We start from the raw sequence: 24,826 nt of genomic DNA, 5'->3' as shown, positions 1-24,826 counted from the left end.
ATGGATTCCTGGAGTACTATATATAGAGGCTGGAGAAAATCTCTTAAAATACATCCCAAATAGCACCCCATATAATGGACTACTTATGACCATAGCCCATGGTCAAAGCTAGTAGACTATATAGGGAGCCGTTTGGGACACAGTCATGATGATTTAGAAAAACAAAGAGGAACATGCTGATGTTAACAAACTCCCTGTGCGTCTCTTGGGAGTCTCTGCTCGTTCAGAAAAAGATAACCTTCTGGGAGAGAGCAACAGCTCTCCTACATCAGGAAATGAGCTGTCTGGCAGTCTACTGCAGGATATCCGAAACCTAAAATACTGAAGAACCCATACCAAAGAATCTGTGGAAAACTGTTTATGTTCTTAATGACATTGGCAGCCAAGCATATATAGGTGCTGCAGCAGCAGCCACTGTCTGCACACTTCCAGAAGCTATGGAGCAGAACGTCACGAGTACACCTGATCCTCAGATGGAATTGCCATCTGGAACACAAAGCAACACTATAAAATTAACTCCGGCAGTTTACCATTGGAAAAAAATGGTCAAGGTTCCGGTCTGTGTAATAAATTTAAAAAATAAGGGAGTGGGGTGTCTTGGTTTCTCTACCATCTCTGATGGGGTCTGAATCCCAAATGGCACCGTTTTTCCTATTTAGTGCTGTACTACATAGGGAATAGGGTGCCATTTGGAATGCAGATCATGAATACTAGATACATCCTGAACATTACCAGCATGTATTGTGCTTGGTTCTACGAAGTCAGCTCCCCATATTGTGATGTTCTTGGCAAACATGCAAGGAACATTTTCCTGAATATGCAAACACTGGAATAATCTCATTAAAAGACGACCATAGGGACGATGTTCCTGCCAAGGTCTTTGAGAGTCCAAAATCAAATTACTTGACTCATCATTACGCTTCAGTCCATTAAAGGTAGACTCAGATGAATTACATTGCAACGAATAACACCCAGATATTAAGATGAGCGAGACTCGAGACTTCGCTCTCACACAGTCATACACAGTATCTGCACATGGGTTCGCTTCATGCTGTTACAGAGTGGTAGTCTGGGCACCAAAACAGGCCAGCCTCGCTGTGAGAAAGAACGAGAGAGAGAGAGGAAGAGAGAGAACGAGAGACCAACGAGAACTTTTTGGCCCTCGCTCCTTGATTCATGCACACCATGTATGGTGTTTGGTTTTACGTAGTCAACCCACCTCCCTTCCCCCAAGTTTATAAATTGAAAATGGCTCTAACCCTGTGGATGTCAGGACCCAACAGACAGGGAGACAGGCTTGTCAAACACAGAACACAGTCTGTATGCATATCCAGCATGCCAGAGGGAGATCCAAGGCATCTCCAGCATGTTTCCATCAGCACTGTTGCTTAAACAGCCCTGCTTCACTGCTGCCTCAGCCAGCATTCCAAATGGCACCATATTCTCTTTATTAGCGCACCACCTTTGACCAGTGGTGTAAAGTACTTAAGTAGTACTTTAAAGTATTTTTACTTAAGTCGTTTTTGGAGGGTATCTGTACTTTATCATTCCAATTTTTGACAACTTTTACATCACTACATTCCTTTAGAAAATATTGTACTTTTTACATCCATACATTTTCCTTGACACCCAAAACTACTCATTACATTTTGAATGCTTAGCAGGACAGGAAAATAGTCAATTTCATGCACTTATCAACCAAACATCCCTGGTCATTCCTACTGCCTCTGGCGGACTCACTAAACACACGTGCTTTGTTTGGAAATGAGGTTTGAATGTTGGAGTGTGCCCCTGGGAAAATGGTGGTATTTCAAATGTTTACCCCAGCGAAACAAATAGCTGAACCTCCACCTTGAAGCCTGGCGTGTGCTGATAGACAAGGATTTCATCCCAAATGGTAACCAATTATTTTTTCAGTGTGCTGCTTTTGATCAGGGCCATGGTCAAAAGTAGTGCACTACTTAAGGAAATAGGGTGTCATTTGGGACTAAAACTGCATGCTGGAACAGAGAGCAGATGTTTCCTTAAATGCTACATTGGATCCCTAAATAGCTATTATCTTAGAGTAGCACTTCTTCAAAGAGGCTCAAAGTACTCACAAGAGACATTTCAAGGCTTTAGCAAACTGTCAAATACTCATTCTTCTAAAAAAAAAAAAAGAAGCATTTTCCTATCTCATGATTTGAGCGCATTCTCAATTTAGCCAAAACAAAACGCGTGTTTAGATGTTCAAAAACGTAAAATCTAAACCCAGTTATCAAAATAACATTCAATGGTCATTCCCCTAATTTTAGCACTGCAGACTTTTGGAAGCCAAAGTCATAACATTTGAATATATTACAAACTATAGGGCTTCGGGGACTAATAGCGGAACTGCTAAAGTACAAGTAATCAGCATCATTTTGAGAAATAATTACATACATGTGCTCTATTGGGGTAGTCCTCTGGGAAATATCTGATACATCAATCACAGATTAAATGTGTCTTCTCAAAGATGCAAAGGATAAAGAAACACATCTGAGGCTGGATGTATCAAACGTCTCAGAGAGGAGAGTGCTGATCTAGATCAGTTTCGCCTTTTAGATGACAATGAATAAGATTACATGGACAGAGGGGAGCTGACCCTAGCATTCCTACTCTGAGGTAGCGTTAACACAGGAAGTCCAATTATGATCTTTTGCCCAATTATTGGCAAAAGATCTGATTGGTCTTTTAACCAATTAGTGAAAATAACATCAGAATTTGGCGGCTTGTGTAAACGCAGCCCGAGAAACTCGATACATATGGCCTCCGTAGAGGCTCCCAGGCCCACCTTTGATGACGACTTTGGCAGTGCACACGGCTCTCCCATGGATGTTCTCAGCAACACAAGTATACAGGCCCTCGTCCTCTGGCAGGGCGCCCTGGACTGTGATTTGGGCCAGGCCATTCTCAAAGGATGAGCGGGCGTACGGCATGGGCTTGTCTGATGGCGGAAGAGAGAGGAACATGTGTCACACTTGAGTAACACCTAATCACAACCCACTCCCAGCAAAAATAGTTTCTCTTACACAGAGCAGGGTACACTTTTGCTGTCACGGTAAAGCAGGGCCGTATTGGGGAGAGATAATGAAAGGTCATTACAAATGAAGACGTTTACCATGCAGGACATGTTGTGTAAATCCATTTTCATATCAAATCAAAGGACTAAGAGAGTGTATTCCTTCAAATCAATTCTGAATGGTCACGTTTTGTAAACAGGTGTAGCATAACAGTGAAATGCTTACTTCCCAACAATGCAAAAATTACACAATTGTTCAAAAGTTGGGGGTTACTTAGAAAAGTCCTTGTTTTTGAAAGGAAAGCACATTCTGTTCAATAAAATAACATCAAATTGATCAGAAACACAGTGTAGACATTGTTAATGTTGTAAATGACTACATGAACTACATAGGCATACAGAGGCCCATTATCAGCAACCATCACTCCTGTGTTCCAATGGCACTTTGTGTTAGCTAATATATCAAGTATATCATTTTAAGAGGCTAATTGATCACTAGAATACCCTTTTGCAATTATGTTAGCACAGCTGAAACAGTTGTGCTGATTAAATAAGCAATACAACTGGCCTTCTTTAGAATAGTTGAGTATCTGGAGCATCAGCATTTGTGGGTTCAATTACAGGCTCAAAATGGCCAGAAACAAAGACCTTTCTTCTGAATCTCATCAGTCTGTTCTTGTTCTGAGAATTGAAGGCCATTTCATGCGAGAAAAATTCCAGGAAACTGCAGATCTCGTACAACGCTGTGTACTACTACATTACAGCAATTCGACCATGAAGGCCTGATTCACTCAGTCCCATCTGAACAGTTGATGTTGAGATTTGTCTTACCTGAACAGTGAATTTGGGCTGCAATTTCTGAGGCTGGTAACTCCTTTCCTGTGGCGGTCCTCATGAGTGCCAGTTTCATCATATTGCTTGATGGTTTTTGCAACTGCACTTGAAACGCTCAAAGTTCTTGAAATTTTCCAGATTGACTGACCTTCATGTCTTAAAGTAATGGACTGTCATTTCTCTTTAATTATTTGAGCTGTTCTTGCCATAATATGGGCGTGGTCTTTTACCAAATAGGGCCATCTTCTGTATACCACCCCTACCTTGTCACAACATAACTGATTGGCTCAAACACATTAAGGAAAGCAATTCCACAAATTAACAAGGAACACCTGTTAATTGAAATGCATTCCAGTTGACTACCTCATGACGCTGGTTGAGAGAATGCCAAGAGTGTGCAAAGCTGTCATCAAGGCAAAGGGTGGCTACTTTGAAAAATCTCAAAACCTATTTTGATTTGTTTAACACTTTATTTGGTTACTACATGATTTGATGTGTTATTTCAAAGTTTATGTCTTCACTATTATTCTACAATGTAGAAAATAGTACAAATAAAGAAAAACCCTGAAATAAGTAGGTGTCTAAACCTTTGACCTGTACTGTAAATATAGAAAAACATTTTAACAAGGGATAAGACAATGAGCAATGACAACTTGGCGTATGTGATGTGTGGGGCAAATATTTTTGCCACACACTTTCGCTGCTGCTACTGTCTGATGTATCCTGTCACTTTACCCCATACATATCTAAATCAATTTCCCCATACCCCTGCACATTGACTCGGTACTGGTACCCCAATGTATATAGAGCCAAGCTATAATTTATATACATGATAGTCCAGTGTGTGTGCATGGAGTCAAAAGGATGGATTTAGTTCAAAAAGGGTCAATGCAGATAGTCCGGGTAGCCATTTTATTAACTAATTAGAAGTCTTATGGCTTGGGGGTAAAAGCTGTTCAGGAGACTTTTGGTACCGCTTGCCATGCGGTAGCTGATCAAACAGTCTGACACCGCCTGGTAGAGAGGTCCTGGATGGCAGGGAGTTCGGGTCCAGTGATGTACTGGGCCGTACGCACTACCCTCTGTAGTGCCTTGCGGTCAGATGCCGAGCAGTTGCCATGCCAAGCAGTGATGCAGCCAGTCAAGATGCTCTCAATGGTGCAGCCGTAGAACTGACGCACTGAAGGACAAGCCAAATCTTTTCAGCCTCCTGAGGGGGAAGAGTTGTTGTTGTGCCCTCTTCACTACTGTGTTGGTGTGTTTGGACCATGATAGGTCCTTAGCGATGCGAACACCGAGAAATTGAAACTCTCAACCCACTCTTCTACAGCTGCTCAGCGCATGCTCTGAGTATGTGTCTTGGTAATCTGTCTGGCCCTGTGGCCTTGTTAATGTTAAACCTGTGAAAAGGTCTTACATCAGCTACGGAGAGCGTGATCACAGTCATACGGAACAGCTGGTGCTCTCACGCAAGTGTTGCTTGCCTTGAAGCAAGCATAGAAGGCATTTAGCTCATCTGGTAGGCTCACGTCACTGAGCAGCTCTGGACTGGGATTCCCTTTGTAATCTGTGATAGTTTGCCAGCCCTGCCACATCCGATGAGCGTCAGAGCCAGTTGTAGGACTTGATCTTAGTCCTGTATTGACACTGCCTGTTTGATGGTTCGTCGGAGGTTGTAGCAGGATTTCTTACAAGTGTCCGGTTGAGTGTCCTGCTTATGAAAGCAGCAACACTAGCCTTTACCCTCAGTGCGGATGTGACCTGTAATCCATGGCTCCAGGTTGGGATATGTACGTACCGTCACTGTGGGGACGACATCGTCAATGCACCTTTTAATTAAGCTGGTGACTCATGTAGTAAACTCCTCAATGCCATCGGATGAATCCCGTAACATATTCCAATCTGTGCCAGCAAAACAGTTCTATAGCTTAGCATCTGCTTCATCTGACCACTTCAGTATTGAGCACAGCACTGGTACTTCCTGTTTGAGTTTTTGCTTATAAGCAGGAATCAGGCGTTATGGTCAGATTTGACAACTGTAGGGCGAGGGAAAGCTTTGTTTGTGTGTGGAGTAAAGACGATCTAATGTGTTTTTCCCCCCTCTAGTTCCACAGGTTACACGCTGGTAGAAATGAGGTAAAATGGATTTCAGTTTTCCTGCATTAAATTCAGCAGCCACTAGGAGCACCGCATCTGGATGAGCATTTTCTTGTTTGCTTATGGCCAAATACAGCTCGCTGAGTGCGGTCTTAGTGCCAGCATCGGTTTGTGGTGGTAATTAAGCAGCTACAAAAAATATAGATAAACTCTTGGTAAATAGTATGGTCTACAGCTCATGAGGTTTAACTCCGGCGAGCAGAACCTCGAGACTTGCTTAATATTAGAGATTGTGCACCAGTCTTTGTTCACAAACAGACAAACCCCACCCCTACGGATCTTACCAGATGCATTGGCAGAACAGAACAGCAGCATGTCTTCGATAAAGCATAGTATTTTACAGTTCTTAATGTCCCGTTGACGTTCATGTTAAGCAAACGTATGCTTGCTGTAAAATCGCTCATAAAAACGAATAAATATGCAGAGGCATAAAAAGACAACACCTCACGGAGGTACATGCTGATACAACGGCAAAAGATCCTTCTTTATTCACACCCCTTGACCTTTTCCACATGTTGTTGTGTTATAGCCTGAATTTAAAATAGATTAAATTGAGATTGTGTCACTGGCCTACACACACACACACAACCCCATAATGTCAAAGTAGAATTATGTTTTTAGAATTTTTTTACAAATAAACTTACAAAATGAAAAGCTGAAACGCCTTGAGTCCATAAGAATTCAACCCCTTTGCAATGGTAAGCCTAAATAAGGGCGAACATGTGTTTGACAAGTCACAAAACATAATCAATACCAATGTGTTTGAATGAGTGCCTCCTCTCTGTACCCCACACATACAGATAATTTTAAGGTCCCTCAGTCAAGTAGTGAATTTCAAATACAGATTCAACCACTAAGACCAAGGAGGTTTTCCAATGCCTCACAAAGAAGGGCGCATATTGGTAGATGGGTAAAAATACAGAAAGTCATGTTCAAAAAGTTACCAATTACACTTTGGATGGGGTATAAATACATCCAGTCAATACAAAGATCCAATTTCCTTCCTCTCTGGCAACTGTCTTATGGATTTCACCATGAGGCCAATGATGACTTTAAAACAGAGTTTAATGGCTGTGATAAGAGAAAATAGAGGATGGATCAACAACATTGTAGTTACTCCATAATACTAACGTAAATGACAGAGTGAAAAGAATCCTGTTTGCAACAAGGCACTAAAGTAATACTGCAAAACATTTGGAAAAGCAATTCACTTTTTGTCCTGAATACAAATTGGGGAAAATCATATCAAACATTATTGAGTAGCACTCTCCATATTTTCAAGCATAGTGGTGGCTACACCATGTTATGGGTATGCATGTAATCCTTAAGGACAGGGGAGTTTCAGGATAAAAAAATAAATGGAATGGAGCTAAGCACTGGCAAAATCCTAGAGGAAAACCTGGTCAGTCTGCTTTTCACCAGACACTGGGAGACAAATTCTCCTTTCAGCTAGACAAACTAAAACAAGTCCAAATATACACTGGAGCTGCTTACCAACATTGAATGTTCCTGAGTGGCCTAGTTAAAGTTGACTTAAAATCAGTTTGAAACTCTATTGCAAGACTTGAAAATGGCTGTCTTGACCGAGCTTGAAGAATTGAAAGAATAATGAGCAAATATTTTACAATCCAGGTGGGTAAAGCTCGTAGACATACCCAAAAAGAGACTCACAGCTGTAGTCACAGCCAAAGGTGAACATGTGTTAGTATTTCACTTTTAATCCATTTGAATACATTTCTAAAAATATGTTTTCACTTTGTCATTATGGGGTACTGTGTGTAGATGGGTGAGAAAAATATTTCATCATTTTTTTATTTAGGCTTTAACAAAAAAGTGGGATAAGTCAAGGGGTATGAATACTTTCTGAAGGCACTATGTATTAATCTTTCCTCGCAGGCCTACATTTCAGTCGGGAAGCTAGCTAGCTCGGTGTTGAATTTAACCTGGATGAGTTGTGATGCTCTGCCACCAACAATTATAAATGGCTCCCGCGCCCAGTGCTGGACAACCCGATCCCAAGAAAGGCATTCACTTTGAAATCCAGGGGAGCCTGTTGGCAGGTATTTCAGAATCGGCCTGCGCATGTCCGAGTCTCGGAAAGAGAGAATCTCAGATGTCTGCTTAGGGAGCACAACCACTTGCCAAGTCTGTCTGGGTGTAATACTTCAGCAGGGTTTCAGGAAGGAGGGATGCATGCTTTTCCTTTATATGGTTCCTCGGCTTCATATTTGTTTAATGGCTGTGGGTGTATTTTCCAGCGGTAGGAACAGAAGAGAACAGAGGGGCTGTGAATGGATTGGTACTGGGATCCCTACACAGTTGCTGGGAACAGGACTATTTCTCTTCCCTGAGTTGACTATGATGCCATTAATTGTCTATCCGTCTTTAAGGCTAACAACAGCTCAAACCTGGAGCACTAAGAGAAGCGGACCTTTGGAAACTATGAGTACATCCCTAATGAAACCCTATATACTGCAATACTTCTGGCCAGGGTATATAGGGGTCTGGTCAAAAGTACTATACTATGAAGGGATTAGGGTGCCATTTGGGACTGAGACAATGATACTTCTCTAAAACAAGTCAATTCAATTAGTGCTTAAAGAAGATGTTTTCTGAAGAGGATAATTCAACACATTTGGCCCCCGAAGCACAACAAAACATAAACAATTACACTGGCCTAGACTCACCCCTATCAGTTTAAACTATTTCAGCGGCCAAACTTTTGACTGGTCATGAAAGTTAGAGTTGAGAACTGAATCAAGTTAGGCTGGGGTGAAGGATACAGATCAAACCAAACTTCAACAGAATATGATTATAATTAATGCATCATTGGGGCGGAAGGGTAGCCTAGTGGTTAGAGCGTTGGACTAGTAAACAAAAGGTTACAAGTTCAAATCCCTGAGCTGACAAGGTACAAAAAAAAAACATTTTTTTTACTGAGTTACAGTGTATAAGGAAATCAGTCAATTAAAATCAATTAATTAGGCCCTAATCTATGGATTTCACATGACTGGGATATGCATCTGTTGGTCACATATACCTTAAAAATATATTTTTTAAAGTATGAGCGTGGATCACACAACCAGTCAGTTATGGTATGACCATCATTTGCCTCATGCAGAGCGACACATTTCCTTTGCATAGAGTTGATTAGGCTGTTGATTGTGGCCAGTGGAATGCTGTCCCACTCTTCAATGGCTGTGCGAAGTTTCTGGATATTGCGGAAATGGAACGCACTCTCGTACACGTCAATCCAGAGCATCACAAACATGCTCAATGGGTGACATGTCTGGTGAGTATTAAAGCCATGGAAGAACTGGGACATTTTCAGCTTCCAGGAATTGTGTACAGATCCTTGCAACATCGGGCCGTTCATTATCAAGTTGAATCATGAGGTGATGGTGGCAGATGAATGGCACAACAATGGGCCTCAAGATCTCATCATGGTATCTCTGTGCATTCAAATTGTCATCGATAAAATTCAATTGTGTTCGTTGTCCGTAGCTTATGCCTGCCCACATCCCCACTGCCACCATGGGGCACTCTGTTCACAACATGGACATCAGCAAACGCTCGCCCCGTCACAAAGCAATACACATGGTCTATGGTTATGAGGCTGATTGGACACTGCCAAATTCTCTAAAATGAAATTGAGTACAGCTTATGGTAGAGACATGAACATTACATTCTCTGGAAACAGCTCTAGAGGACATTGTGTGACAAAACTGCACATTTTAGAGTAGCCTTTTATTGCCCCCCAGCACAAGGTGTACCTGTGTAATGATCATGCTGTTTAATGAGTTTGTCAGGTGGATGGATTATCTTGGCAAAGGAGAAATGCTCCCTAACACCAATAATGCTAGAGAAATAAGCTTTTTGTACATATGGAAAATGTCTGGGATCTTTTATTTCAGCATGAGACCAACACTCATGAAACATGAGACCAACACTTTACATGTGTTAATATTTATTTTCAGTGTATATTCTCCTGATTCCAAAAAGGAAGTACCAGTGACACGCTCAATTACGGAAGTGTCTGATGAAGCGGATGCTAAGCTGTTTCGCTAGCACAGATGGGCATATGTTCTGGGATTCATCCGATGGCATTGAGGTGTTCACCACATCAGTCACCGGCTTGGTGATATTGATTACAGGAAACACCAGCACTGAGCTAAAATGTTGGAACTGCCACTTTCAAAGGGGCGGAACACTAATCCGGACGCTTATATGAAATCCCACTATGACCTCCGACAAGTCATCAAACAGGCAAAGCGTAATAACAGGACTAAGATCGAATCCTACTATGCTGGCTCAGACGCTCGTCGGATCTGGCAGGGCCTGGAAACGATCACAAATAACTAAGGGAAACCCAGGTACAAGCTGACCAGCGATGCAAACTTACAGTACCAGATAAGCTAAATGCATTCTATGCACGCTTCCGAGGCAAGCAACACTGAACCATGCATGAGATCACCAGCTGTTCCGGACAACTGTGTGATCATGCTCTCCATAGCCAATGTGAGTAAAAACAGGTTATCATTCACAAGACCGCAGGGCCAGACAGATTACCAAGACACGTACTCAGATCATGCGCTGACCAGCTGGCAAGTGTCTTCACTGACATTTTCAACCTCTACCTGACCCAGTCTGTAATACCTACATGTTTCAAGCAAACCCCCATATCCCCTGTTCCCAAGAACACAAAGGTAACTTGTCTAAAAGACTATCGCCCTGTAGCACTCACAACTGTAGCCATAACATGTTTTGAAAGGCTGGTCATGGCTCACATCAACACCATCATCCCAGACACCCTGGACCCACTCCAATTCGTATAGCGCCCAAGCAGATCCACAGATTAGAGGTCTTCAAGGATCCACCTGTACCCGAATACCCAAGACCCGGTCTGGGACCCGAGCGGGTCGAGATCCAGAATTCTAAAATGTTGCAGGTCTTGGTATAGCAACTGCTTGGCATCTGACTGAAGGCTTGGACCCATTCGGTACTGGTATCCTGTAGTTACTCATTGCAAATTTAAAAATGACATGTTACTTTTCTATTCTTTTTCTATTTTCTTTCTCTGCAATGTTGGGAAGGGCCCTTAAGTAAGCATTTCCCTGTTAGTCTACAGCAGTGTTTATGAAGCATGTGACAAATAGAATTGTATTTTATTCAAAACTCCTGCCGGTGCTAGAGTAAATGGGTTGATTGCTTTGCAAATTGATACAGCAACCCAGAAAGTTATGACATTCTGAATGAGGCATGAAAAATAACCCTGGGCGTAGACAAACGGAGCATGAAAGGACTGATTGCTTCATTTATGAGCATTTCAGTCAGCTTCTGTCACCCCTCCTTCAACAAGGCACCGCATGCATTGCTCAACCTCCATCGGATTTAGCATCCGCACACCGGAGAGGTAATTGACTGCACATTGGACATACCAGAGGAGAAGATCCTTCTCGTCCTAACTGACAACAGGGCGAACATAGTCAAGGCTATCAAGCTGTTACACAACAGGCAAAAGACCCATGACCAGAGCTGGCCATAGCTTTGAACTGCGCGGCAGACAATTCTCGTTTTAAATCTAAGTTACATTTAAATTATAATTCATAAATCAATCTGAATGGATTACTCCCCCCCCCAGTGACAAGAAGTGACATCCCCCAAAAAACACTATGGATCCTAGCCTCCCACACGTGCTACTTTGTCCCTAACATTAAAATTGAAACTCAATATAAAAATAGACATTTTAGAATACTCAAACTAAATAAAAAATAGTAGATGAAGTCTGAAAACAGAAACAGAAATAAAAACAAATAGAAAAATCACAAAACTATAATAACCTTGTTTCACTGTGTTCAGTTGAAATTCTACTAGATCAATTGTCAACGCCAATGCTTACATTTTTTATTTTTTTATTGTAACCTTATAAAACACAACATTCAAGGGGGTTTCCCCCGACGTTCAATATGTGGAGCAGTTAAAGATGAAAAATAAACACTGTGTGATCTGGACGTGGTACAGAGACACATGAGCCTTCAGCAGCAGAGCAGCCAGACTTGTGAAATGTTGGTCCTCTGATCGGCCGCCCTCAGGCTGAGAGGGAAAGCAGTAGCAGAACTCCTATAATGCCTCCCAAATGGCATCCCATAGGGCTCTGGTCAAAAGTAGCACACTATATAGGAAATAGAGCACCATTTGGGACACACAAACAATAACACACCCCCCAGTCTAGCTGATCTGTTCAAGAGGGTTCTGAGTACAGAGAAATTTGTATTCCTCCCCCTTCTCATATCATCCTTCACTTTTCATAGAAATGGACCTGATTTTAGTTGGTCAGTCCTGTGGGTGCAAAGCCTTCAAAACAGGAAGTCACCCCCCTCTAGTGGGTAAAGCGGCATAACTGGACGTGATGACTGGTACGGAAAGGGTTACAAAATTCCCTCAACTTTCCCAGAACTCCTGGAGTTTCCAGAAATCCTGGTTGGAAGATTCCCCAGGATCAGGAAGTATTCCAGAATCCTTCAACCATGATTTTTGGGAAAACTTTTGCAACCCTTCTTTACTACAGGGGGAGATGATAGGCTCTCTCACCGTTTAGGAGCCAGGAGAGGTCAGGTCGAGGCTTTCCATCCACTGAGCACTGCAGAAGGAAGTCCTGGCCCTCACTCACTGAACATCCCTTCAGGACTGTGCTGAATGCCGGGGGCTTGCCCTCCTGCCGTGGTTCTGCAGGGGAGGGAGTACACAGATGGTGTATTAACATTTACAGTATGCTGTATTGGAGCCTTGCAGTACATTTCAAATGGAATGCGTGGTAATGGTCAGTCTAAGAGTGACAAATGTGATATTAGCAAAGTGGGGGGGGGGGTCCATCGTGATTCTGCACCCTTTGCCCAAAGTGTGCACTTGCACACTCCCATCTCAGATTTAACAATGCTGGAAATGCTCTCCAACCAAAGCTGACACCAAACCTTTTATATCGATGACGGGGAGTGTGCCAGTGTGCCACACTTTGGGAAAATCAGGACGCATACTGGGTATCTGACAAGATGCTATTTTCCTCCTTTCCAATAGATGGCATAGGAAGACAAGAACTGTTACAGTCATTCCTAAAGGATGCTCACTCCCAACAAATATATACTGCTCGTCTCAAGAAAACTCAATCTGCATAGTGGTTGGCACTGTTCTGAATTAGAGAAAATAAACACAATATAAAAATGCCAGACGCTCCCCTTTTGCTGCAAATTGAATCACTGGTCGACTGGTGCCAGTCTGTCAAGTCCAAACAATAACAACTAGACAAGACATCAAAACCTCTCCAAATCCTCCACTAAAATAGTTTCACATTGATTATCATTAAATAAACAAGCAACTTTTGGGGGGGTTATAAGGACATGCAACAGTCTCGTTTCCAAACGCAACAGTCTCGTTTTAGATCAACTCAGCATTGTAGCTGAGGAATGGACCTCAATGTGCTCACTTATCCTGCCTTCATCATTACCATGTTTTGATTGAGACAGCCAGGGGAAAGGAATTAGATGTTGTTTTTTTTTTACCCAAAGGCAGAGCTGGAGACCAGAAACTGCTCAAAACTATTACACTTTCACAAACATAGACCTGTTCACTGAAAAGGAGTAATGTAATGAGCCTACACAACACGGGCCTTCGTTCACCCTATTAAAGCTAAATGTACTTATTTACAGTAAAACTACATCCCAGGTGGCAACCTATTCCCTATATAGTGCCTTACTTTTGACCAGGACCCATAGGACTCAAGTCAAAAGTAGTGCACTATATAGGGAATAGGGTGCAATTTGGGATGCATACTAAGTACTTACTCTTGACACCGAGGATCCAAGTAGAAGAAACCTTCCCAGTGCTGGTGGTCATGGTGCATCCATAAGTTCCACTGTCCCTCTTCTGGACGTTGGTCACAGTGATGATGTGTGTGTTGCCATCTTGCTGGAAGGTCAGCCCTGCTCTGGGTCTCAAAGGGAGGCCATCTTTAACCCAGCTCAGGCCAGGCACAGGAGAACCTGAGACTGGAAGAGCACATCAACAGTCAATCTAATGGGATAAACATGCAACAATGAAGTAGCTATTAGTGAACATTGTCCAAATGGCCTATTAAAATGTCAAAAACATCTAAAAGTTGGGAATGTGTTGGGAAGGCCATGTACGATTTTCTCAGATTAAATATAGATTTATTTATTTTTTAACATCTGAAAACATAGAATCGCGAAATGTTTTGAATCACCTTGGCATTTGAATGTGACTGGGGTCCCCTCCGTAGCATCCTGGCTCTGAGGTACAGAGTCAAATTTGGGTTGAGCTCCTGCAGTCACTGCTGCCCTCTCTGACCGGCTCTCTCTGGTCTGCCTTCTGGTCTCTCTGGTGGGCTCTGGAGACGGCTCTGGGACTCCCTTTGGGGGGGGTTTCAACGGATCTCTTGTATCACTCTCAGGGGCTCTGCTTTGGGGGTGAGGGCTGGTCCTTGCAGCACCCTGGCCTCCCAGGTGGTGCTGCAGGGTTGTGGAGCTGGCAGTCTTGGGGGGAGAGACACCAGGCTTTCTAGGGGTTTTGTCTGGCAGGTCCGCAGGGGGCTTGTGAGAAGTCACGACGGTGGTCTTGGGAGATGCTGCGCTGGTCTTCCATGCTGGAGTTTTGATCTCTGTGCTGTCTTTGGTCTCCCTAGTGAGAGTGGTGAGCCTGGTCTCGGTCCCGTCTCCTGTTTTGGCAGGGGATCGTTGGTCTGCGAGCAGGCCATTACTTGTGGGCTTGACTTCATGTGAGTCAGTTGTCTTTGAGACAGGTGCTACCAGAGCCGAGGGACTTAGGCTGTAGAAGTAGTAACACAAGACATTGTCAAAAGATTGAACACCTCACTGTGAAGAAATTGTGGAAATATTTTCTAGAAATTCAGCCAACTCACAAAAATGCTTACTCATGTAGTCACAGTAATACAACTATGCAGGGAATTTTATGAGATACATACTCACATGCCCGAGTCACTGCCTGAACCTAAAAAGGAATGGATACACACTGAATTTCCCCTCTCAAATACAAATCAACATTTCAGAAATATAACTCGGTATTCAGAACTGGCGCTGCTGATGATTTACTGTGACGTTAAACGGTACCCTATTCCCTATTTAGTGGGCCCAAGTCAAAATAAGTGCACTGCAAAGGGAATAGGGTGCCATTCGGGCCACAACCTGTGTGTTGACGGCTGATGGCTGAATAACAAGCTGTGTGATTGGCTGCAGTGTCCTACCCTGAACGATCAACTCCGCTGTAGCCGTGGCCTTCCCAGCACTGTTGGCTACAGAGCAGGTGTACATTCCTGCATCGTCTACACACACGTCTCGGATCTCCAGGAAGTGGATTCCGGACTTCTCAAACATGTTGAAGTGGGGAGAAGCATGGAGCTCCTCATCTCCCTACGACAGCCATCCATCACAGAGAAAGTGGAAGAAAGAGAGGGGGAGAGAGGAAGAGAGTGAAGTCAGAAATTCAGAGATGAAGACTCCCCACCCTCTATCTTTGAAAGACAGAATGTCTTCTCTATACCATCTAGAGTTGCAAAATTCAGGTAACTTTCCCCAAATTCTCAGGTCTCTAGAAATCTTGGTCAGATTTCATACTTATTCCCTCCTAATTCCAAGAACATTACAACTGAGATTTCTGGAAAACTTGGGGAAAGTTACAGAAGTTCCCAAACTCTCTCTGTTCCATCTCACTTTGAGCCAGGTAACCAGGGGCTGTGGACGTCCTGTGATTTTGGCCGAGAATTTGCCAGTCTGTCCCATTCTGGCAAAAATACGTGAGGGTTTTGTCACAAACTTGGGGGGGCTCTCCCCCCAAATACTGGGCCTGCTCTCCACCGCTGGAACTCCAAACCGCCCGCTGGAGTCAGAGAGAAAACACAATGACTCACTCACTACCTTATCGTCCAAAGATGTGTCTGCTCAATAACATCACTTGAACAAACAAATGACATTTAAATAATGACTTAATATAGCAATATGACTGACTGGCTATATTTTTAACACCAACATAAAAAATATCTGCATTATTCTAAATATAAAAAAAATACAAGATTAAACATCTCATGCAACAAATATTCTGGTTTTACAGATGGAACAGGATAGGAAGGTTGATTTAAAAAAGAGAAATCATACCACCATGTGCAAAGAAAAATGTGTCCCAAATGGCACCGTATTCCCTATATAGTGACCTACTATTGACCAGGGCCCATAAGGCCTTGGTCAAAAGTACTGCACATTATAGGGAATAGGGTGCCATTTGGGACACAACCAAAGACATCTTACCCTGTTCTACTGGAGGAGGGGAGGCTGTATTTCTTCCCCGTGTTCCCTGAGAGAAAACATGAGATAATGAATTTAAAAAACTAAAAGTATGCGTCTCAAATGGCGCCCTATTCCCTATGTAGTGCCCAGAGACCTGGTCCAAAGTAGTGAACTATATAGGGAATAGGGTGCAATTGGAGACAGCCATAGAATATGTCACTGGTGCAATTCCAGCAGCACGTAAATGAATGGGCAGTGTTGCAGAATGCTTCATATCTCAGTCCAATGCTTTGTAAGATGTGTTTGTTCTGCTACTTGTTAGAAAGGGCGTGCTCCATATGTTAATGTTTAGTGAGCCTGAGGTGCCTAAATAGCTGTTTATGATCTTGGAAAGCTGAACGAAATGTATGGAAACACTCGGACATCCTCAACTTCTCCCCGGAAAGCAGTAGGTGCCGGCCCCCCTCTATCATGCATAATGTTACCCAAGTATCCACAGTGTAACTATCGGAAATGGAAAGGCACAGCTGGCATGTCTACACCAAGGAATTGTTTTTTTTTCTAAGTGTGCTAACACCGCTTATGCTTACAGGACAGTACAAATCCAAAATGGCCCCCTATTCCCCATTTACTGCACTACTTTTGACCAGGGCCTATGGGGCTCTGGTCAAAAGTAGTGAACTATATAGGGAATAGGGGGCCCATTTGGGATGAAAACCTCTGTTGGCTTTGGATGGGTTGCTCTAATGAGTTCCTTCTGAATGGGGAAATAGAAAAGGACATTATCTGCAATAAATCAAAAACAAAGTGGTCCTTTTGAAGATGATCCATACTCAACCTTATCCCTATCATTACATAGAGTTAAAACATCACTTGGGCAAAGTATAAAAGCAGTATAAAAGCCCGTATTACAGGACATCTTATATTTTATGGAGTTGAATAAATGTGCTGGTGTTTAAAATACTTGACAGTCTTGGTTTTAATTTCACATGAGCTTTTGAGGCCGTGCATTTCTCAGGGTTCCTTAGAAGTCTGCTTTCCATGCTACATTTGAAAGGGAGCTACAAAGCAAAGCCAGTGGACCCTGCCAAAACATTTGTTGACAGACCATTCAATTATCTATCTGGTTGGCTGACGGAGAGGGTCAAGTTGTGTTCCAAATAGAAGCCTAGACTGCCATTTGGGAAACAAATTAAAGGCGCTTCTGTACCTTCTACAGTGATCTCCACTGTGACCTGGCGACTTCCGGCATCGTTGACTGCCTCACACGTGTAACGTCCCGCATCCTCCTCCTGGATACCGTGGACCACTAGGCTGAAGGTTCCACGGCTACTTTGTTCCATGGCGAAGCGATCTCCAGCTATCACCGCTTTCCCATTCCTGGACCACATGACCTGGGGCTCAGGGTGTCCTCTCACCTGGGAATAGATGGATGTGTTTCAGTGGATTTTAACTATACAAAAACAGAAGAAAAATGGGGCATCAGGGGTTAATGGTCATGGTTGAAACACAGCCCAACGGTGTGCTACTCACAATCATAATGGTTTCCGTAAGAAATGACTTTTTTTAAACAAGCAGATTCGTTTTTAGGCCACTGACTGACACCAGCTCCGTGACAATCCCCATGCCTAGTATGTGTTCACATCCATCCATTTATCTTCTCAATACAATTGGAGTCGGAGCACAGGAACTCCCTGGGTGTGTGAAACTGACTGAATCTGTGGCCCATAGCCTAATTAAAACTTAATAACATGTAAAAACAAAATGGACACAGCAAACAATAGGATATTTACAAAAACAAAATGATAAGCATTGATATCAACAATCAGCAAGCGAACTGGGAAGCTACTGATTACTCTCTGCGTTTCCGACTTCCCAGAATACAACAAATGCTACTTGTGGCAGTAATTAATGTCTGTTTAATTATCCCGGTCTTCTGTTTTCCAACAAAACCTACATTTCCACAACTTCCGATTCATTTCACTTCTTGTCGACTTCCATAAAAAAATCGCACTACAGCTTATTTTCTCTGAAGCATCACAAATCTACAGGCAGAGACCACAGCTAATAAAAGGACAGCGGATGGGCAATCTCTTTGTCTCCCACTCTGTGTTTCCACTGGTAGCATTGCCAACCATCCTTAGCTTGAACCCCTGGGACTTTGTAAAATACCATTTCGGAGGAGAACCATGGTAAACCCAAACATGAACATTACATGGGTCTCACTCTGCAAAGCAATACAAGCCCTTGCACATACTGGCTTTAAATTAAACAGCAAAAAAACGTTAAAATTGTTAACCACTGCAGCTGGTACGCATTTCAGATTGAACATACAAATGAATATGGCTCGACAGCTCATAGACAATAGATTGATTCCATATGGAACTCAAGTCTTAGGGGAGGTAAAACAACTACAAAAAAGCTGCGAAAGTCCAGCTTCTCTCTGTAATCGACCACTCTCATTCCAGTCTGTCAAACTAGCCTCTCAGTTTCAATAAAATATTACCTCTGCTGTACCCAGTCCTCCTCAGGCTTGCCCAAAAATAGCAGTACTAGGTTTAAAGTCGTTATTAAATCAAACAGACACTGGCATTTCCTCTTAAACCTCAGCTGCTTGACGTTCAGTGCCACAGAAATCTTGAAGCAGAGTCGAGACTTCTCGTTCACAAAACTTAGTGGTCAACCTCTCGACCTCAAACATCCCAAATGACCATGTTCACATGTAGAGTATAGGAGAAACAACGGGTTGTTTACACACCGAGTCAAGTTTATACAAAAACCGGACACAAGTACCATATTGGTTTGTCAAGGGAAAAATGGCATGAAAACAAAGGTTGCGACAGGACTATGGATCAATGCACTGGCAGCCGAGGAGAGCCTTGACTGCTGATCCATCCTGGACATACAGGCTAGCTCCCGAAGAGCATCGAAATACCCAAGAATGCAAGAAGACAAGTAAACAGGGAGAGAGACGTATGAGGAACAAAGCGAGGAATATTGTCTCTAGTGCTTTGAGTCACGCTACTGGCACCCAATGTATCACCACATCAAGCGTTACTACTTGCCATAACAAGGCTAATACTTCTGGGATAAAAGCAGACTTTACAACGAAATCCCCTCATAATGAAGAGGAAAATGATCAAAGGGAAGCTGAAGTTTGTTATTTTAATCATGAGAGCAGAGCGATTTATACTGCCACCGTTTCCATGTGAAGCAACTATTTTGATCCCTTGTGTCTTTAGACAAGACGCTGCTCCAAATCAATAAATGCATCAGACGTTTTCTTGTCTGCTTCTCAAATGACACCTTATGTCCTATTTAATGCTTTACCTTTGACCAAAGTCCTAGTGAAAAGTAGAGCACTATATAGGAAATAGGGTTCCATTTGGAACGAAGGCCTTGTCCTTTCCATTCCCCAAGAAATACGCTTATGGTTTATTTGGCCCTGTAATTCTCAAAATGTCTTGTGCAGAGAATTACTTTTCAACTTTGCATTCTGGAAGACACCTGTAGTGGATTACAGCTGGAGCTGGCCTCTCAGAGACTCAAGAATAATTGTCTGGCTAATTCTCATTGGACGTACAGTTCAGCAGAACCTATTGTATGTATTCCCACCAAGTTGTGATCGCTACCGTCCGGATGGTGTCAGAACAGGTTAACGTCCCAAATGGCACCCTATTCCCTTCATAGTGTACTACTTTTGACCAGGACCCATAGGGGCTCTGTTCTAAAGAAACGCACTTAGGGAATAGGGCACCATTTGAGACACATCCCTGTTCTGTCAGGTTGAGTGATCCATAAGTTGATTCTCACAGTGCTGTGAATAGCCACTATCCACATTGTGAGAATCCAACATCATTTAGGGACATGTTCATGTTTAATCCTGAGCTAACATTCCATTGGAGGGGGAAAAATTAAGTATTTGACTGCTGTTTCACCATTCAAAAACAACCTGGTGTCTTCATCTCATCAACATTGCATTTTTCCTGGCTTCGCAGCCACTTTCAAGCCAGACTGCCAAAAGGCTGCCATGAATTACACACGCAAAAGACAATTACCCGTGTTCAATTATCGTTCCAAACAACGGTCAGTGGACGGATGAGACCGCTCTCTGCGGGGAAAAAAGGCCTTCATTGAAGTAGCCTATGTGAACAGTGTACGCCATTAAAACCTAAATGTAACATTTGAATGTAACCAGCAGCAGAAGAAAGATGGCCGCTTCTCTAACACTGGTCAGAGGAGTCAGCGGAGCGGTGAGTCAGGGTGGAGCCGTGTAGGAGTAGCCTAGAAGTGGTCCACATCTGCTTTCAATAGGCAAGCAGTTTCAACCACCATCAGGTTTCTGGCAGCATACCTTTCACAGCGTTCACATGGAGCCTCCCTCGCATGCTGCTCCCCCTAGATTTTCCTACTGGCTCGTAATTATGTAATAATAGAATTCTTTAGGAGGATGAGTTCTACCCTTAGCAGGCCATTAAAATGACTGGGAGGCTGGGGAGAGAGGCGCTACATTGACCCGTGGCATGTAAGATGGCTGCCTCCATGTTGGTGGACATTCCTCGTCTTCAGAGGAGCATCCCCTCACATTAAGAACATGCCCCTTGAGCATGACAACAACAATGCCTGCCGGGAAGGTAAAAAAAAAAAAACACGTACGGTCACCGTCAGGCAGCACGACCAGCTGACCTCAAATGGGGACACAGACCTGGTTTGCGATGGACAACTGCACTGTCTACTGTAGAATATAGACAAGCACGACTATAGTACTTTTTCACTGCCAATGAACACATTACATTTTTTTATTTATATATTCTTTCAGGAGAGTCTGTAATTATGCCATATTAATAGTCCTGCAGCACCGCCCAATTACTTATTGTCCATGTCCCAAATGGCACCATACACACACACACACACACACACCACACTGAACAAAGTATAAACGCAACAACTTCAAAATATTTTACTGAGATAATGCTCATACAGTGTAAGAAGAACAGTTAATTGAAATAAATTCATTAGCCCCTTATCTATGGATTTCACATGACAGGGAATACAGATATGCATCTGTTGGTCACAGTAAGGGCGTGGATCACAAAACCGGTCAGTATCTGGTGTGACCACCAATTTGCCTCATGCAGAGCAACATCTCCTTCGCATCGAGTTGATCAGGCTGTTGATTGTGGCCAGTGGAATGTTGTCCCACTCTTCAAATGGCTGTGCGAAGTTGCTGGATGTAGGCAGAAACTGGAACACGCTGTCGTACATGTCAATCCAGAGCATCACAAACATGCTCAATGGATGACATGTTTGGTAAGTATGCAGGCCATGGCAGAACTGGGATATTTTCAGCTTCCAGGAATTGTGTACAGAACCTTGCGACATGGGACCGTGTATGATCATGCTGAAACACGAGGTGAGTGTGGCAGATGAACGGTATGACAACAGGCCTCAGAATCTGGTCAGGGTATCACTGTGCATTCAAATCGCCATTGATAAAGTTAAACTGTAATCGTTGTCCGTAGTTTATGCATGCCCATAACATAATCCCACCATGGGGCACTCTGTTCACAACATTGTCATAAGCAAACTGCTCGCATACACATCTGCCCGGTACAGTCGAAACCGGGATTCATCCATGAAGTGCACACTTCTCCATCGAAGGTGAGCATTTGCCCACTGAAGTTTATTACGACGCCGAACTGCAGTCAGGTCAAGACCCTGTTGAGGACGACGAGCCCTCAGAGGAGCTTCCTGTGACGGTTTCTCACTGTTTGTGCAGAAATTCTTCGGTTGCGCAAACCCACAGTTTCATCAGCTGTCCGGGTGGCTGGTCTCAGACAATCCCGCAGGTGAAGAAGCCGAATGTGGAGGTCCTGGGCTGGTGTGGTTACACATGGTCTGCGGTTGGGAGGCTGGTTGGACATACTGCCATGACATTGAAGCGGATATTGGTAGAGAAATGACCATGCCAATTGCACGCTCCCTCAAAACTTAGCTGTTAAATTATGTTGACATGTTTTTTCTTTTTGCCAGATATTTGTTGGCCACTTGGACAGTTGAATGTACTTTATGCCTGGCCAGAGCCATATTTAGATCGATGCTTTTGGCCTGGCTATTGACCCAGAGTGTAATACCACGTCAACATAACTTGGCATTTGTGGCATTGCGATGTGTGACAGAAGTCCACATTTTAGAGTGGCCTTTTATTATTGGCCCCAGCACAAGGTGCACCTGTGTCATGATCATGCTGTTTAATCAGCTTCTTGATATGCCACACCTGTCAGGTGGATGGAGAATCTTGGCAAAGCCGAAATGCTCACGGACAGGGATGTAAACAAATTTGTGCACAAACTTAGAGAAATAAGCTTTTTGTGCATATGGAACATTTCTGGGATCTTTCATTTCAGCTCAATAATCATGGGACCAACACTTCACATGTTGTGTTTATATTTTTGTTCAGTAAACAATGCATTTGGAAAGTATTCAATCCCCACATTGTTACATTACAGCTTTATTCTATAATGGATTTTTTTTTTTTTAAATCCCCCTCCATCTACACACACTATCCCATATTGACAAAGCAAAAATGCTTTAGAAATTTTCGGAAAAGTCTTTTTTTATTAAAAAAATATTCAGACCCTTTTGCTCAGTACTTTGACGCACTTTTGACAGTGATTACAGCCTCGAGTCTTCTTGGGTATGACGCTACAAGCTTGGCACACGTGAATTTGGAGAGTTTCTCCCATTCTCTGCAGATCCTCTCAAGCTCTGTCAGGTTGGATGGGGAGGGTCGCTGCACAACCATTTTCAGGTCTCTGCAGAGATGTTTGAGTCTGAGGTCTGGCTGGGAACCTCGAGGACATAGAGACTTGTCCTGCAGCCACTCCTGTGATCACACCGACGGCGTCATCGCATTTTGGTAAACCAGAATTACATTAATTTCCAAAGCAGAAGCAGTTGCAGTGCGTTCGGTGTGGTGCATACGATGGATTTATAGAACGTATGCATCAAACTGGATGAAAAAGACGTCTTGACAGAAATGCTAACACTAGGTAAATGTTTAACTTTTGTTGCATATATATCCAGATGATGCTGCATACTATTTTGCGCAAAGACGCTGTCGGTGTATTCGAAGCAGTTAGGGTCATTGTCCTGTTGGAAGGTGAACCTTCGCCCCAGTCTGAGGTCCTGTGTGATCTGGAGCAGGTTTTCATCAAGGATCTCGCTGTACTTTGCTCCGTTCAGCTTTCCTTTGACCCTGACTAGTCTCACAGTCCCTGAAAACCATCCCCACAGCATGCTGTTGCCACCACCATGCTTCACCGTAGGGATGGTGCCTGCTTTTCTCCAGATGTGATGCTTGGCATTCAGGCCAAAGAGATCAATCTTGGTTTCATCAGACCAGAGAATATTGTTTCTCATAGTCTGAGTCCCCAAGCGGGCTGTCATGTGCCTATTGAGGAGTGGCTTCCGTCTGGCCAGAGATGCAGAGACGGTTGTCCTTCTGGAAGGTTCTCCCGTCTCCACACAGGAACTCAGGAGCTCTGTCAGAGTGACCATCTGGTTCTTGGTCACCTCCCTGACCAAGGCCCTTCTCCCCCAATTTCTCAGTTTGGCCAGCTCGAGGAAGAGTCTTGTTGGTTCCAAACTACTTACGTTTAAGAATGATGGAGGCCACTGTGTTCTTGGGGACCTTCAATGCTGCAGACAGGTTTTGGTACCCTGCCCCAGGTCTGTGCCTCGACAATCCTGTCTCAGAGCTCTACTTTGAACAAAGTGTGATTTGCATTGTTTAAGGCTTATAATCAGTAGACAGCCTCTTCCAGGGTAATACGATACACGATCTCTCTATATTCAGCGAGTGGGCAGAATAAATCATGTCTAAACCAATTTGACGGGGCGAATTGCTCGAGCCTGAAAATAGAATTTAAAGTTTGGTATGGATAGTCCTCCTACGTCTTTCTCTCTTTGTAAGTTTATAAATGTTATTCAGGATGGCTTATCTTGACATAAATGTTTAAACTACACTACGCATTTTATCCCGTTAACCAGAAGTGGGAACCATGGGAAGCATTTAACTACAGAAATGCAGCTGTGGCAATATATTTATTTTGATAATGGTTATTCTGCCGGTTAAAGCAACCGTTAGTTCATCTACTGAGGTCGGATTGAATTGATTTGAGTGTTCTGTTAAAGTTTCTGAAAATGGTTTTATCTAAGGAAAGAAATGTATCTACTCCCAAATTTCTAAAATTGGAAACAATTGGGAATCTATAAGTAGAGATGGAGTCCTCCATCAGAGTCTTAAGAGGCAGTAGGGCTGATTAATTTGCTAAAACTTGATGGCGCTGAATTTATCCATGATCTTTTTAATGCGTTTGGGAGCGATTGGGATACATTGTCTAGATATAGTAAAACATTGACTGCGTATAATGAGATGAAGTGGTCAGTATATTTTAGAGATATTGGTGTCATTTCCTTAAAT

General features: G+C 43.1%; 1 protein-coding gene across 4 annotated transcripts in view; it reads right to left on the bottom strand.

Annotated features, from left to right (window-relative positions):
- LOC118385968 (myosin light chain kinase, smooth muscle-like) overlaps positions 1-24,826 on the bottom strand; it is an 82,883-nt gene that overhangs the window by 32,344 nt on the left and 25,713 nt on the right. For 3 of the 4 annotated variants that reach the window (XM_035773250.1, XM_035773252.1, XM_035773249.1), the window contains 9 exons: positions 17,552-17,759; positions 16,363-16,408; positions 15,772-15,937; positions 15,306-15,471; positions 15,031-15,052; positions 14,289-14,869; positions 13,870-14,073; positions 12,623-12,757; positions 2,813-2,965 (listed from right to left, as the gene is read on the bottom strand). In XM_035773250.1, coding sequence (XP_035629143.1) covers positions 2,813-2,965; positions 12,623-12,757; positions 13,870-14,073; positions 14,289-14,869; positions 15,031-15,052; positions 15,306-15,471; positions 15,772-15,937; positions 16,363-16,408; positions 17,552-17,759 — 1,681 coding nt within the window. The remainder of the gene's footprint in view (positions 1-2,812; positions 2,966-12,622; positions 12,758-13,869; positions 14,074-14,288; positions 14,870-15,030; positions 15,053-15,305; positions 15,472-15,771; positions 15,938-16,362; positions 16,409-17,551; positions 17,760-24,826) is intronic. The other variant, XM_035773251.1, reaches the window with a different exon arrangement.

The sequence above is a fragment of the Oncorhynchus keta genome, chromosome 7 (assembly GCF_023373465.1).
Source record: "Oncorhynchus keta strain PuntledgeMale-10-30-2019 chromosome 7, Oket_V2, whole genome shotgun sequence".
Taxonomy (NCBI): Eukaryota; Metazoa; Chordata; class Actinopteri; order Salmoniformes; family Salmonidae; genus Oncorhynchus; species Oncorhynchus keta.
The sequence above is the reverse complement of the archived record's forward strand: the minus strand, read 5'-3'. Positions and strand labels throughout refer to the sequence as shown.